Source organism: Lepisosteus oculatus, chromosome 5 (genome assembly GCF_040954835.1).
Source record: "Lepisosteus oculatus isolate fLepOcu1 chromosome 5, fLepOcu1.hap2, whole genome shotgun sequence".
In the NCBI taxonomy this organism is placed as follows: Eukaryota; Metazoa; Chordata; class Actinopteri; order Semionotiformes; family Lepisosteidae; genus Lepisosteus; species Lepisosteus oculatus.
In genome coordinates, this window is record NC_090700.1 from 32,350,228 (window position 1) to 32,363,241 (window position 13,014).

Here is a 13,014-nt window from a genome sequence, read left to right on the forward strand (position 1 = left end):
GGTGAGCAGCTATCGGCGAGGTCCTTACGGACTGGGTGTGTCTCCTGGAGGCAGGAAGTTGAGCGCACGGCCGAGCTCGTTGTAGTGTTGGGAGTTCGTTAACGCTGTTATTGAATAACAACGGCAAAATGGTCGTTTTCAGATTAATTTCTTTGTCGATTAGTCGAAATTAAATCACATGTGTTGCTAAACGAAGTTTTATCGCGAGAGACTGCAAAAAATACTAAAAAAGGGTAAGTTTTTTTAAAAACGTTTTATTCGTAATAATTGTTGCAGTCGTATGGAGTTTCTTTATTTTGTTATGACTGACCGGTTGTGCTGTCTTAAGCAAACCAATAAATATTATACACAGTTTATTAAGCAAAATAATTTCTCCCACATAAGTAACGCTGCTCATTTTACGCTCCCGCTACCATAGCGCCACCCATTTTCTGAAACTGTGCTCCCAAGAGACTAAAACAACTGAATTTCTACTAATGATGTAGAAAACGAAAAGTATCGTCTTTCTAGGAAAACGTAGGTGAACGAGGGTGATGTAATCTTCGATAACTCGGGGCTACGGCTCTGCCTGAAGTCGTGATGTAAGTCCATTTAAAGTTTACGTGCTCCCGGGTCGGCGTTGCATAATGGAGTAGTTTTCTTGTCAGGTACAGCTGAAGCGAGCCCACTGTCCGCCCTTAGCTGTTGGCTTCAGAAAGATGCATTCCTGTGTGTGTTCCTCACCGTCTTGTACAGGTTTAACGAAAGTAACTGTTTGTCGGCCTATAGGTATTTGGATACTAGTGTCTAATGAGAGTATGATGTAAGTTTTCAACAGGTTATAGTTGTCTACAGTCACGGTTGACTTCTCAATATTTAGAATAGGCAGATTTCTGGAGCTGTGCGCTAAAGGACAATGCAGACATAACCGTTTTAGAAAGAGACTGAGGTGCAGAGCTATTAAGCAATGAACGTCCAGTCGTGGGGGATGAGAATGCTGAAAGTAGACTTAAATGTATTTAAAAAATAAAACGCAGTTTATATCTAACTCTGTACATGCTCATATTTTTGAGTGAGACACTCAAGACAACGTGTGTATTTGGAATTAGTGCAATGAGAAAAAGGTTCTAAGCAAAGCAAAAACATTTGTGAGGGTGGGCTTTGGCAGCTGTACGTTTGAACATGGCAAGAACTTTTCAGTGTTTTCTACCAGATCAGTTTTCTTCTGGGCCTCCTTGAGCAGGAGCTTTTGTGTGTGATTGCAGTTTCTCTGTGGCCTGTTAAAGCATTACTAGCTGCTACCAGGAATATTTTGTGTTGGACTCTCGGCAAGTGTGGTTTGTGTGTGCTGCGCTAATATACCCACGCCCAAGGGAGGCTCCAGAGCCGAAATGTTGTTTGCTTTCTTCTCTTTTCAGCATGGAATAAACCTATTGCTTGTTCCTTTGCAATGTACCGATTGTATGCGTATTGTGATAATCATAATTGTATGACTAAGTGATGGGGTGTTCAGTGTATCAGTTTGGGCTATTTCAAGCTCACAAAGACTCTGAGCACTAGCAGCTCCATACTGTGTCCCCTGTAAGGAGGTAAGTGTCTGGAGATCCGGGGCTTCGGTGTCTTCTTGGGCTAGTGGTATTTCTGTCTTTGGGAAGCCAGTTAGTAAAATCAGAAGACCAATTCTTTTAATGAGAACATAAGATGTTGCAAAGGACAGGAGGCCTTTCAGTCTTTGTCGCTGAGACAGTTGCCTGCAACAAACTAAATTAATAATCCTTATCTTTAAACAGCACTTTTCTGGACACTCCACTCAAAGTGCTTTACAGGTAATGGGAACTCCCTGACTCCCGAGAACTCTCCGAGACCTGATTCGGAAATCGCATCCAGTCTTTTCTTGAAAAATCCAAAGCCGCTTTTGTTTCTTGCTCGTTGGATCCAGTTATTCAATTTCTGTCCGTGTGGGGCACGTTTTACAGATCGTTACAGGTGTGCTTTTTTGTGTTGATCACCTTATCCAGTCTTGTTCTGTCCACAATTCACCAGACTGTTTCATGTAGAATAAAGGATGCTCTGTCGATCATTTTGTACACTGTGCTTTTCATGTGAGGAGTATTTCCAGAGTTTTCTGAATGGATGGCCTTTCCTGTGACAACCATTTCAAGTTAAAAAAGGATCGAAAGTGTTACAGGCCATTGTGCAAGACATGCTTTTGTAGTTTACGTTGATAGCTTCAGAGAGCTCAAGTGTGGTTTAAATGAGTCGGTTATCCAGCATCATCTACATTTCGTGTCACAGTCCACTTCCTCTGTCTATTCTGGGTGATTGTCTGTTACAGATTCTTTTTATGGTTTTAATTGAGCTGATGTTCTCTCCAGAAACCTGCAGCTGTGCAAAGGGAGGCAGTGCTTCATGATGTGGTCAGACTCGGGGTTCAAGTGTGTCTCGGCACCTCTGCCACCTTGATATACAGGCACCAGAGCCCCCTTTTTGGTCTCTGCCTACCCAGCTGCCAGTGTTGGAGAATCTTTGAGAATCCAGTGGTGCACAAGTTAACCAAATCGTTCTACAGATGAACGTCAGGACAGGAAGAAACTGATTAGTTACTGTGTAGCGTGAAAGGTGATTTTAGGGGAAAATAAAAAAAAAAACTTAGGGAGACCAGGATCAGCTAATGCTGGATAGCAGTCAATTAAGGTGTGCCTTTTTTTATTTCTATTTTTTTTCCTTTGCAAACATTGATCCAGTATACAAATCCAGTGCTAGTTCAGTATTTCGCTAAGTGGAAATCAATCTTGATTACTGAGTTGCCCATTGTGTGTCTGTACAATATGCTTTTATTGGCACGTGTTTTGCAAATGTGTGAGTATAAAGTTCATCTACTGAATAGCTACTGTTTTTGAACTTTGGTTTGAGTTTAAGTGAAGCAGTTAAAATAGTAACTCCAAACATCTGTCTGTGCAGATAGGACTATAAGATCCTATAGCTTTTAAAACATGGAATAAACCAGACTGCTTTGAAGTTGGTGCCTAAACAGTTTCTGTGCACCCCAATCGAGTAACTATTATAGTGGGTATTGCATTAGTCCACCGTTGCAGACAATCTGTGATGTCATCTTACTAGATCTACCCAGCTTAGGGATTTAATCATTATGTGATGATATGGCACATTAAGGTCCCCCTATGCACTGAATAATCCATGGGCCAATTTGAATCAGCCCTTTTAGTTTGAATGAAATCTTGAAGTGATTATGGATCTCTGATTGTAAAAGGAAATTTATGGCAGTCTTCTTTGCATTAATCTAAAAGCCATCTATGTGGTCCTGTAATTTTAAGCATGATGAACATGCAAATTAAAATTCTGTGGTTTATGGTTTGAAAATGTGTGGCTTCTGTCTCTTTAGCTGGTCTTGCCACTAGGTGGCAGCAGTGTTCTTTCCACCTACTTGCACAGCTAGGTTCTTGATGAATTTCAGCAGAACTCACACTTTCTACAGTGAGAACATACAGTAACTTAGTAAATGGGTTTGATGAACTGATAGCGGGGTTTGAAACAGGGCATTCTGATTATTTTTCCTGCCTGTATGGGTCTTTGATTTCAAAACGCATTCCTTGGTGTGGTATAGGTAAGTGCAGGGGCGTGTCCCCCCATGACTGCTGTCTGTTTCACACTGCTGTGAGAGAAGAGCTCTGCATTGTGAATTTTTATGCTACCGTGAGGTGTAAAAAAAACAATTCTGCTCTAAACGCGGGTCTCCCTCCCAATCTCTACCTGCCGCGTAGTGCACAGTTCCTGCTCTAGCCTTTCAGGAGTACAGGAGTGCACCTTTTATCCAGGGCTGTGCTTATAGGAAGATATTACTGAGCAGCCTTTGGACAAAGCACTCTGGAAACACCCCCCCCCCCCCCCCAAGAATTGGGGAATAAGTGAAATGGGGGAATTTTTGTGTAATAGTTGGTTTACTTGTCCTTATTCTATGTAGTCTTTACATCTGGGATCTCCTGGCCTAGTCCTGCAGAGCCCTGGAACAGCAGGCTTTATAGGTGGCCTTTGATTCCCCACTTTCTAAATCCCTGGAGCAGTTTAATGCTGATCAATTAAAAAGGTGATGTGTTTAAGTCATTTCGAGATCATTTGGAACAAAAATCAGAATATGCTCGAGTCCTCAAGGATCACTGTTCTCTACGCAGAAACAGCATTTGCTTGATTTGAAGAATTGCTTAAAACAAGTTTTCCTGTTTTTAAAATGGCGGGTGATTTAGGGTGAGGTATGAGAAAAAGTGGGTTGGGACCCTCCAGGACCAGGGATGGCTGTGGGAACCTGGGACAGAGACAGTCAGCTTCTGGTATGGGGGGCCGTGACAGCCTGCCCCTCCAGTCATTAACAGGATGGAATCTTGGCCTCCTGCAAGTATACAAGAGCCTCGCTCCATGCTCTCAGCTTTCTTCTGCCTCAGCCCCATCTGAAACGAGGGAACTTTGACATTCGGCTTAGCAGGCAGTACACGCTTCCCTGCCTGATGGATCAGAAATAGATTTTAACATCCACACTTTCCAAATAGTGTTTGGAGGCAGGAAGAGTGGGCACTGAGTTTGTCCAGCAGCTGAGAGGTTCTCTTATCTGGCTTGCCTTTACACAGTGTAATGGAGGAAGCCAACTACAGCCTGCTGAAGAACGAGAGAGCCTGAAATTGACATCATTGGGATTTTTCTTCTGTTTTTCGTCTGTTTACAGTGCAAGTTGGACTCTGTAATCCAGAGGTCTCAGGTTTCTATTGTGGTTGGGCTTCCCAATATAAACTTCAAATATAGAGACAATATAATAAGATAATGTAGCTTCTTATCTTTATCCTAGTCTTGTATTAAATGCTACATTATAGATTTTAACACCCACACTTTCAAAAGAGTGTTTGTGGACCTTAAGAGTGGGGATAGTTTTCTTTCAGTTGAGAGATGCTCTTATCTGGCTTTTCTTTATACATTTTGTATAATTCCAGAAGTCACTGAATACAAGTCCAGCTCTTAACACCTCCTCACAAAGCTCTCTTAACACTGGCTTGCAGACTTGCAATCAGGGCAGGATTCCAAGATAATCCAGTAATTCCCCAACATTACTGATTTTTTTTTCCCCCATACCCCTAACATGCATTCCCTGGTTTAACCTGCTGAGGGAAGCAGTAATTTACTCTTATTCACTTATGTTCTTCAGACAGTTCTAAATAGTTGTTTTGAGTTTTATTTCATTATATATTTTATAATTAGCAGGTAATTTAATTTATAATGTTTAGTTACAGGTGGCGGTCCACTACAGCTGGCTTGGCATTTGACTCCTGACCCATCAAAATGTGCTTTGATCAAGTGTGTAGAACACATTTGTATAGAAAACAATTTCAGAGCTACAAAGTCTCTTTTCAGAGAAACTGATGTTGCCTGTCTTTTAACACTCTAGTCTAAAAGTCCCAATGTACAGGTCCTTCTCAGAGTGGAATGGAACTCCGTGCCTTAACGGGCAGTAAAAGGTTTTAATTGGCCAGATTGCAGTGGACACTTCTCTCTCCAGCTGCCTTCAGCAGGTACTGTGGTGAGAGAAAATGTGATGTTGCTCTGCATTGCAAGATGTGTTGTGCAAGACCTTTATCCTGTTGGCCAAATCTGCAGCTGCAGAGCAGAGGGAATCCAGTAACTTGGTGCCCTGTAAATGCATCAAGTGAGAAATATTTCTGAGCTGCTGTGTGGCATTGTAGTAGGAAGAATTTAAAAGCCCCATAGGAGATGGACTTCAATGACGGATGAAAAATTGCACAGCTAAAGAGTTAATATCTACTGTTTTCAATTTTTTATTCTGTCTTGGTTTTTATAGTTCTTAAATATTTAGAACACCAGTATTTCTACAATATTGGTCTTAGTGAATGACTTTGTACATTATACCTTTTATCTACTGAACATTAGAAACCTGTTATTGTTGGGTTAAAATGTGTATCCCGGTATTGCCTCTACTGAATGAACAACTTAAGGCCTTTTCAGTTTTTGCTGAAGCATAGGAGTTTTGCTTTCCCTTTTCAGTAGGTTGTGCAACAAGAAGTAGCACTGTATTCAGTCCACCAGTCCAGTGTTACTGTGCTCTTTTCCGCCTAAGGCAACTGGTAAAAGGGGTTTATGTTGTTCCTGAATTGTAGATGGGAGCTCTAGATGAAAAGACTTCTGTTAGTGCGGAATAAAATTCACAAACAGTCCATAGAACATCTGGACAGTCTGACAAATTATTGCTTTCCTCAGCAGACTAAACCAGAAATTTTTTAGGGGTACAGGAAAAAATAGGTAATGTTGGAGAATTGTTGCATTGTTTTGGAATCCTGTCCTGAGTACAAGTCACTGTTAGAGCAGCTTGTGGGGAGGTATTCAGAGCTAGATTGGTAATGAGTGATTCCTGGGTTTGGAGTTTACAGTATTACAAAATGCCATAGTATTACAGAGTGTTACAGGAAGAGATAACCATATTGATGTTACGAAGTGTTGAGTGTTACAATGTCAGCATTACAGATATCCTGTGCCAGGAATTACTGCAACTGGTGATGTGTATGAATGCAAAGTCATGGCAGACTATTGCTTTTATCAAAGTCCACATTCGTCTCCAGCTGCTGGAAGGATAGAGCCCAGCAGTTTTAGGGGGATCAGATCTGTAACATCCTAATGGTCAAAGACCAATGGCATCGGTTGACCAGTGTCACTGGGGACAGACCCCTCTGTCACTCTTTATTTTTTTTCTTCCACAAGGGGATGCTGAAGGCTGATCTAGCATGGTGAATTGCAGTAAACCACAGTCGAGTTGTAAAGCACATTGGAGCATGAGAGTACTGAAAACTAGTAAAATTCAGGAAAAACGTTTCTCCATGGCCCAAGTGTGGGAAAATGACCTTGACCCTTACAGGTGTGTTTCTCTGGTGCAGGACGGGGTTGCATTGAGATGACGGAGTACAAACTGGTGGTGGTGGGAGCTGGAGGAGTGGGAAAAAGCGCCTTGACCATCCAGCTCATACAGAACCACTTTGTAGACGAATATGACCCCACCATTGAGGTAGGTACTGACCACCTTATAAATAAATATAAATAAAATCCTTTTTTACATTGCTCTGCGCAACACAATACATCATATTGGGAATGTATAATGTATACTATAGTTTTAATGTCCATCGTTCTCTTTTTACATTGTACCCCAGGACTCCTACAGAAAGCAGGTGGTGATTGATGGGGAGACATGCCTGCTGGACATCCTGGACACTGCTGGTCAAGAGGAGTACAGTGCCATGAGGGACCAGTATATGCGAACAGGAGAGGGGTTCCTGTGCGTCTTTGCAATCAACAATAGCAAGTCCTTCGCTGACATCCACCTGTACAGGTCAGAGAACAACCTGCAGCCTACCTCTCCTTCTCTATTGGCTTTCAGAAAATCTGAAAGTGCTTAAACATAAAAAAACAAGGTTATTGTGCCATTTCCTTTAGTTGTTGAGAGACGATGGGATAAAAAAATCCCATTGAACATCAGAATTGTTTTCTGCTGAGAACAGCACAGTGTCCTGTCAGTTTGGTTCTCCATTTGTTGACCTCTCAACTTGACTAACTGATTGCTGTAAGCATGGTTTGGTTTTCATGTTCAGTTGTAATTACGAGGGCAGAAATTGTTTAGCCACAGTTTTATCTCCTGCTTTGGTGCTTACCCAGGGAAAAATCACGGAGTCTCTTCTTATCCTGTAGGGAGCAGATCAAGAGGGTGAAGGACTCGGATGACGTGCCCATGGTGCTTGTGGGCAATAAGTGTGACCTGCCAACGCGGACTGTGGACACGAAGCAGGCGCAGGAGCTGGCTCGAAGTTACGGCATCGAGTTTGTGGAGACGTCAGCTAAAACCAGACAGGTGTGTGGTCACCCATAACCTGAGAAAAGTGTCCTAAACTCAAGCTTTTTTCCAGAGAAGTATTTCATGACAAACCTCATTTCACAGGGCCTTATTAAAGTCTTGGTAACTAAGGATGAGTAGAAACCAGATACTGCTTTGTCACAATTTGAAGATGATGCAGCACTACACTGTGCATAGATTGGCATTTGCAGTTTTGTGTATTAGGCAGGGCAAAGGAATTCTAAAATTGTAAATTTCTAAGAGACTAATAACTATTACCAATATATGATGGATTACGCTGGGAATGTTTGGATATAAACCAGGTCTAGGTGGCTTTTCAGCTTTATATTTTTTCTCCAAAGTGCAGAAGTAACTGTTATAACATGATGAGCATTTAAAGGTCAATGAACATGTCATTTGAAGCAAATTGTGAAACACACTTGGATTTAGTTTTGTTGACTGGGAACTTGTTTAACACAGTTGCTTTCAATGTAGCTCACTTATTGTGTACATTATATTAGTCCTCTAAAACTGTTTATTGGGGACACTCTTTAAAGTGGATTAGACAAGCATATTATTTGATCCACAGTTCAATCACAAAAAATAACAGATGACTGGTTTAACCTATACTTTTATACTGTTTTTTGCACACCTGCTGCAGTGCAGTTAGCTTTCATATGGTAGAAATTCTTAGTGCTCAAGGTGGATATATGATTAACACAGGAGGGGGACTTCAGGCGCAAAGGCTGGTTTTCTGTTAAGATAATTAACAAGTAAAATAGGTTCATCTCAAATCTGAATGTCCAATGGAGGGCCAAGATCAGTTAGGAGTAGTGACCCACTGTTTAGCTCCAGTTCTCCTGTAACCCCCTTGCTGCCTGTGTGTGTGTGCAGGGAGTGGAAGACGCTTTCTACACTCTGGTTCGGGAGATCAGGCATTACCGGATGAAGAAGCTGAACAGCCGTGAGGACCGGAAACAGGGCTGTATGGGGGTGTCCTGCAGCGTGATGTGATCGGGTGAGTCTGCCATGAGGGCAGTGGGTGTCCAACCACATCCTGACTGCCACAACCAGGGCTCCATGAGCTCCAGGATGAGCATGCTCCAGTAGGACAGGCTGCAGTTGGTCATGAATTAGGGTAGGAATTTGTCCCTAAACGTCAAACCCTCTTTCCACCTGGGTTTCCAAATACGCGTCTGTGTCAATCTGCATTTGTATTACTGTACCATTGACATACCTCCTAGGATGCTCATCCTCTTATGAGTGTTTGATCCATTAGTTGTTGAAGCTGAAGCCTTATAGTACAGAGAGTTTAAGAGCCTACAGGAGGACTCCTCTAGCACACCCACCAGTCAGCACCTTTGTCACCAGCTCTACAGCCCCTCACAGGAGAGCAAACTGACTGGAGAAAAGGAGCATGTCTTTTTGACAACACCAAGAGCACTCAAACCCTGTTCAGCCATTTGTGTGCTTTACCTTGGGAATTCCTGATCACACTATCATTCGCTATCTATACTCAGGCTCTTTTAGCTCTAGGTGAATGTTATATACTACACTATACCTCCCATGGGGAAATTAGCTGTTGCTTTGCCACTTTGTGTTGATTTTTTTTAAGTCCATCCTAATTCATCCTGTTGACTATTCTTTGCCATTTCTTCCCTGCAGGGCTAAAGTCATTGCCTCGCCCCCTGCTGGTCGGGCTGGGCCTGGACACAGTGAGCTGCAGTGGAGAGAGAGAGGGGCATTACTGTGATTGGATGTGCTGGCAGGTCCTCCTGCTCCCCCTCCCTTGCTTCCTCTGGGCCCTGGGAGCTCCTCCACTGTGCTTCAATTGCCCGATCACCTTGGGTTCTGTTCTCAACTTCCCTGGCCAGGCGAGCACCACTGTGGAGTCTGTAGCCCTCGTGTTCCCCCCGACCTTTTCTGTACCCGACCTTGAGACACCAGAGATTCCAGCATCGTCATCCATCACTATCCCAGCTGCTCGGCAGCTGCCGGATTAGCCAACCCACTGCTCATGGTTTTTGGTTTCAACGTTTTCTGATAAAAACCCATTAGAGTTCCAGTTGTGCTCGTTTATCTCTACATCTACATGCAAGTGGCCTGTATGTGATGAACTTATTTAATTTTTTTGTACATTTCTTTGGATTTATAGATTATTTTTAAGCCTGACACATCTGCCACACTGTTAAAATCTTTGCATTATTCAGGAGTAGTTTCTGGAGTAAAAGCTTTTGAGTTTTACAGTTTCCCTTGTTATGAAGTACCAGTGGCTTCTATGATACAGACTGAAAAAGAAAAATAAGTCACCCGGATGCCTTTTGCCTTAAAGGGTGCTAATTACAGCACGGCTTTGTTCGGTTACTGCTTACATCTCAGCCCTTAGTGATTCCTCTTTAATTGTTTTCAACTTTTCTCTTTTAATAGGGGCTAGTTGTGCTATAGAATTGCATACCTCTGAGGCTGACAAGTTAGTTGTCAAGATGTATCCAGGAAAATTCAGTTGATTTGGGTTAATCTTGACCATCCCTGACAAGACAGTGCCTCAACAGAGGTCCAAAGTAATGTGCTGAAGCACGCCAGTCCCTGTGTTTTTGGTTTTATTTCATTGTGCCCAAAAACATTTCCCAATGTGGCCTGCAATCACCTCTACCTCAAAGCTTAAATCTGCAAATCCAGTGCACCTCTGCCACAGTGAGTGTGTACCAGGGCCCATTTAGGCCATTACTCTTCACCCCATGGGGAGAAACTCAAGTGTGACTAGTAAAAGAATAAAGGTATTTCACGGCACCTGTTTGCATCATTCATCTGTAGACCTAGCTTCTACCTAGTGGTCACTTCAAATCCTGCCTGAAAGAGGGTTTAATAATCCAGACTAGGAGCAGGCCAAGCCTCCTTGTTTGTTTTAATGGTAGAATGGCTTCTGCATGCCTGTGGGGCCATGGAGCAGGAACTGCTCAGCAGTTTCTGTGTGCTTCTTGAGGTTAGGCCCTTTCCTGTCCATTGCTGGTCAGCATGAAGGCCTTGAATCTAGAACCACCAGTACTGCCCTTTGCAGGCCCTGTGACGTCACACAAGGTCTTGCTGATGGTGAGGACATTTGGTTTCTATTCCAGCGAAAGGGCTCTTTCCCAGGACTTCCCTTGGTATTTGACTGACTGCAAAAAAATCAGTCCCCCTGTTCTGTTTCTTCTCAAACTGCATAGCTGAGAATTGGAGTGAATTTAAAACATGGTCAAACTCAATTCCGAGTAGTCCTGGGGGTCTTCTTGGTTTTGATACAGTCTGCGGAGTCAATTCAATTTCTTTAATTAGATGGTTAAAGGATATTTCTTGAGGTTGTTTATGAATGGTTACTAAACAAAATACACTTCAGTCCACCCAGGTTCCCATAGCGCACCAAGCCCGATTAGAAAAATGAGCAATTATGCTGTTAATTAGACCAATAATGTCTTACTGAGAGCTCAGGTGGAGCAGAAACCAGAGCCCCAAGCCCTCCAGGAGTTCAGTTGGCACATCTGCTTTATAAACTAATGAAAAGTGTCCACCTATGTGATAAGTACTGGACTTTGAATGCATTTCAGGAGAAGATTCAATTCTTCAGGTGCAGCTGTTATATGGTTAAGTAAATTGTAGGGAGTCCTCGCTCCCTTATGGAACACTCTCTGAAGATGCCATATCCTTGCAGAAACCTCTCCCCAAGATGGGAGCACATTTGTTAATGCCATGCTGTCCACTTTTTCTTTAGTTAATGCTCTAGGGGTGATTCATCCTAGTCTTTCCTGAATAAGTTCTTTATAACTTGAAGTTGTAACACCTTATTGTAATGCATCACTATTTTAAGGAGGTGTTTTTTTTAAAGAATAATTGGAGACTTAATGTTCTGGGCATACTGAAAAAGCATCCTGTGTAGAGAATTTAACTGATCCCGGTACTGTTTGCTTAGACAGTTCTTTCCAATACCACTGTACAGAAAAACATCTAGCAGGCAAACTGGCACTGGAAACAGAACAGGACAGAATGTGATCTTTATGTGTTTGCACTTGTATTCTGTTAACAATTTTGTATTGGAATCGTGTTCACCAGAATGAAGAAGATAGCACAGTGCTCTTTGTTCCTGATCTTGGAGAGCTTCAACCTACAGGTTTTATATTCAAACTTCTGAATGATTAAAGATTTCAAAGGTGTTGGACTAAGTTATGCCATTGATTGAGTCATTAAAAGCTCAGAATTAAAGCCCCCAAAACATTGGCTCTCCACTGATATATTGAGGAATTTCAAACATTACCTTACCTTTGAATATATTTAGGCTTTAGAAACTTTTATTGTGACAAGCTGGATAGAATTATAAAACTGCATTGAAGAAGGCTTGAAGGCACTCTGAAAGTTTCACAATTATATTGCTTCCCTGCTCACTTCATACATTGGCTTTGTGTGGTGAAGTGGACATTTTTAAAATTAGAAAGTAAAAGTGGCCTTTACTAACCTGAAGTTTAGAACAGGAAGGGAGTAAAAAAGCCCCTGTTATTAATATTTCACACTGAGGCAATCAGAATTTCTTTATGTGTTATAATTATGTCTCTGAAAGTTAGCCTTGTACAGCTGGAAGGTGTTATTGAAGCCTAGTGCCACAGTATTTTTCTGTAACAGATGATGGGTAAAAACAGGGCTCGCTTCTGAGAGTGTGAGATCCAGTGACTCAGCCTCTGCAGCTGTATGGCCTTTTGACGTGCCAGTCAGTGTTTATTTTGAGAGCCCGCTGGACAGCTTTTCTGGCTCAGTGTTGGTCAGTCAGATCTTCGTTAAGCGGAGGCCTTGATTTGGCGTCTGAGAGTTTGATGCTGAATATCTGGTCTTCATTACAGGTTTCTTATGCTCATTTCCATATCTGATTTCAGAAGTGGGGGGTGAAAAAGCTGAATCCATTATTTTTATGCCATTTTCCTCTACCGGTGTCAAAAGTATAGAAATAGTTTTTCAAGGTGTAGGTATTTTAAGGTTTTCTACATTTAAGGAATGTTATGGAGGGTTTCAATATGTTAAAAATTAAAAGTTTAAACGTTTCCACTAGACTTTAACTGTAAAATTGGTGTCCTTCACACAAGTCAACCATGTTCTGCTACAACACTGTTCAGTGTGACTGA

The 13,014-nt window shown here is 42.1% G+C and overlaps 1 protein-coding gene across 1 annotated transcript; it reads left to right on the forward strand.

Annotated features, from left to right (window-relative positions):
- The first annotated feature begins 29 nt into the window (after positions 1-29).
- On the forward strand, positions 30-12,066 carry nras (NRAS proto-oncogene, GTPase). Its single transcript, XM_006628309.3, has 6 exons — positions 30-233; positions 6,924-7,051; positions 7,194-7,372; positions 7,729-7,888; positions 8,765-8,888; positions 9,536-12,066. The coding sequence occupies exons 2-5, from the start codon at positions 6,941-6,943 to the stop codon at positions 8,882-8,884; spliced, it is 570 nt and encodes a 189-aa protein (XP_006628372.1). The 5' UTR covers positions 30-233; positions 6,924-6,940; the 3' UTR covers positions 8,885-8,888; positions 9,536-12,066.
- The last annotated feature ends 948 nt before the right edge of the window (positions 12,067-13,014 follow it).

What these genes read in the sequence shown, in the direction of transcription:
- nras (XM_006628309.3), top strand. Translation starts at nt 6,941, where the DNA reads ATGACGGAGTACAAACTGGTGGTGGTGGGAGCTGGAGGAGTGGGAAAA. An exon ending in AATATGACCCCACCATTGAG is followed by an intron (nt 7,052 to 7,193) that starts GTAGGTACTGAC and finishes ATTGTACCCCAG; the next exon opens with GACTCCTACAGAAAGCAGGT. An exon ending in GCTGACATCCACCTGTACAG is followed by an intron (nt 7,373 to 7,728) that starts GTCAGAGAACAA and finishes CTTATCCTGTAG; the next exon opens with GGAGCAGATCAAGAGGGTGA.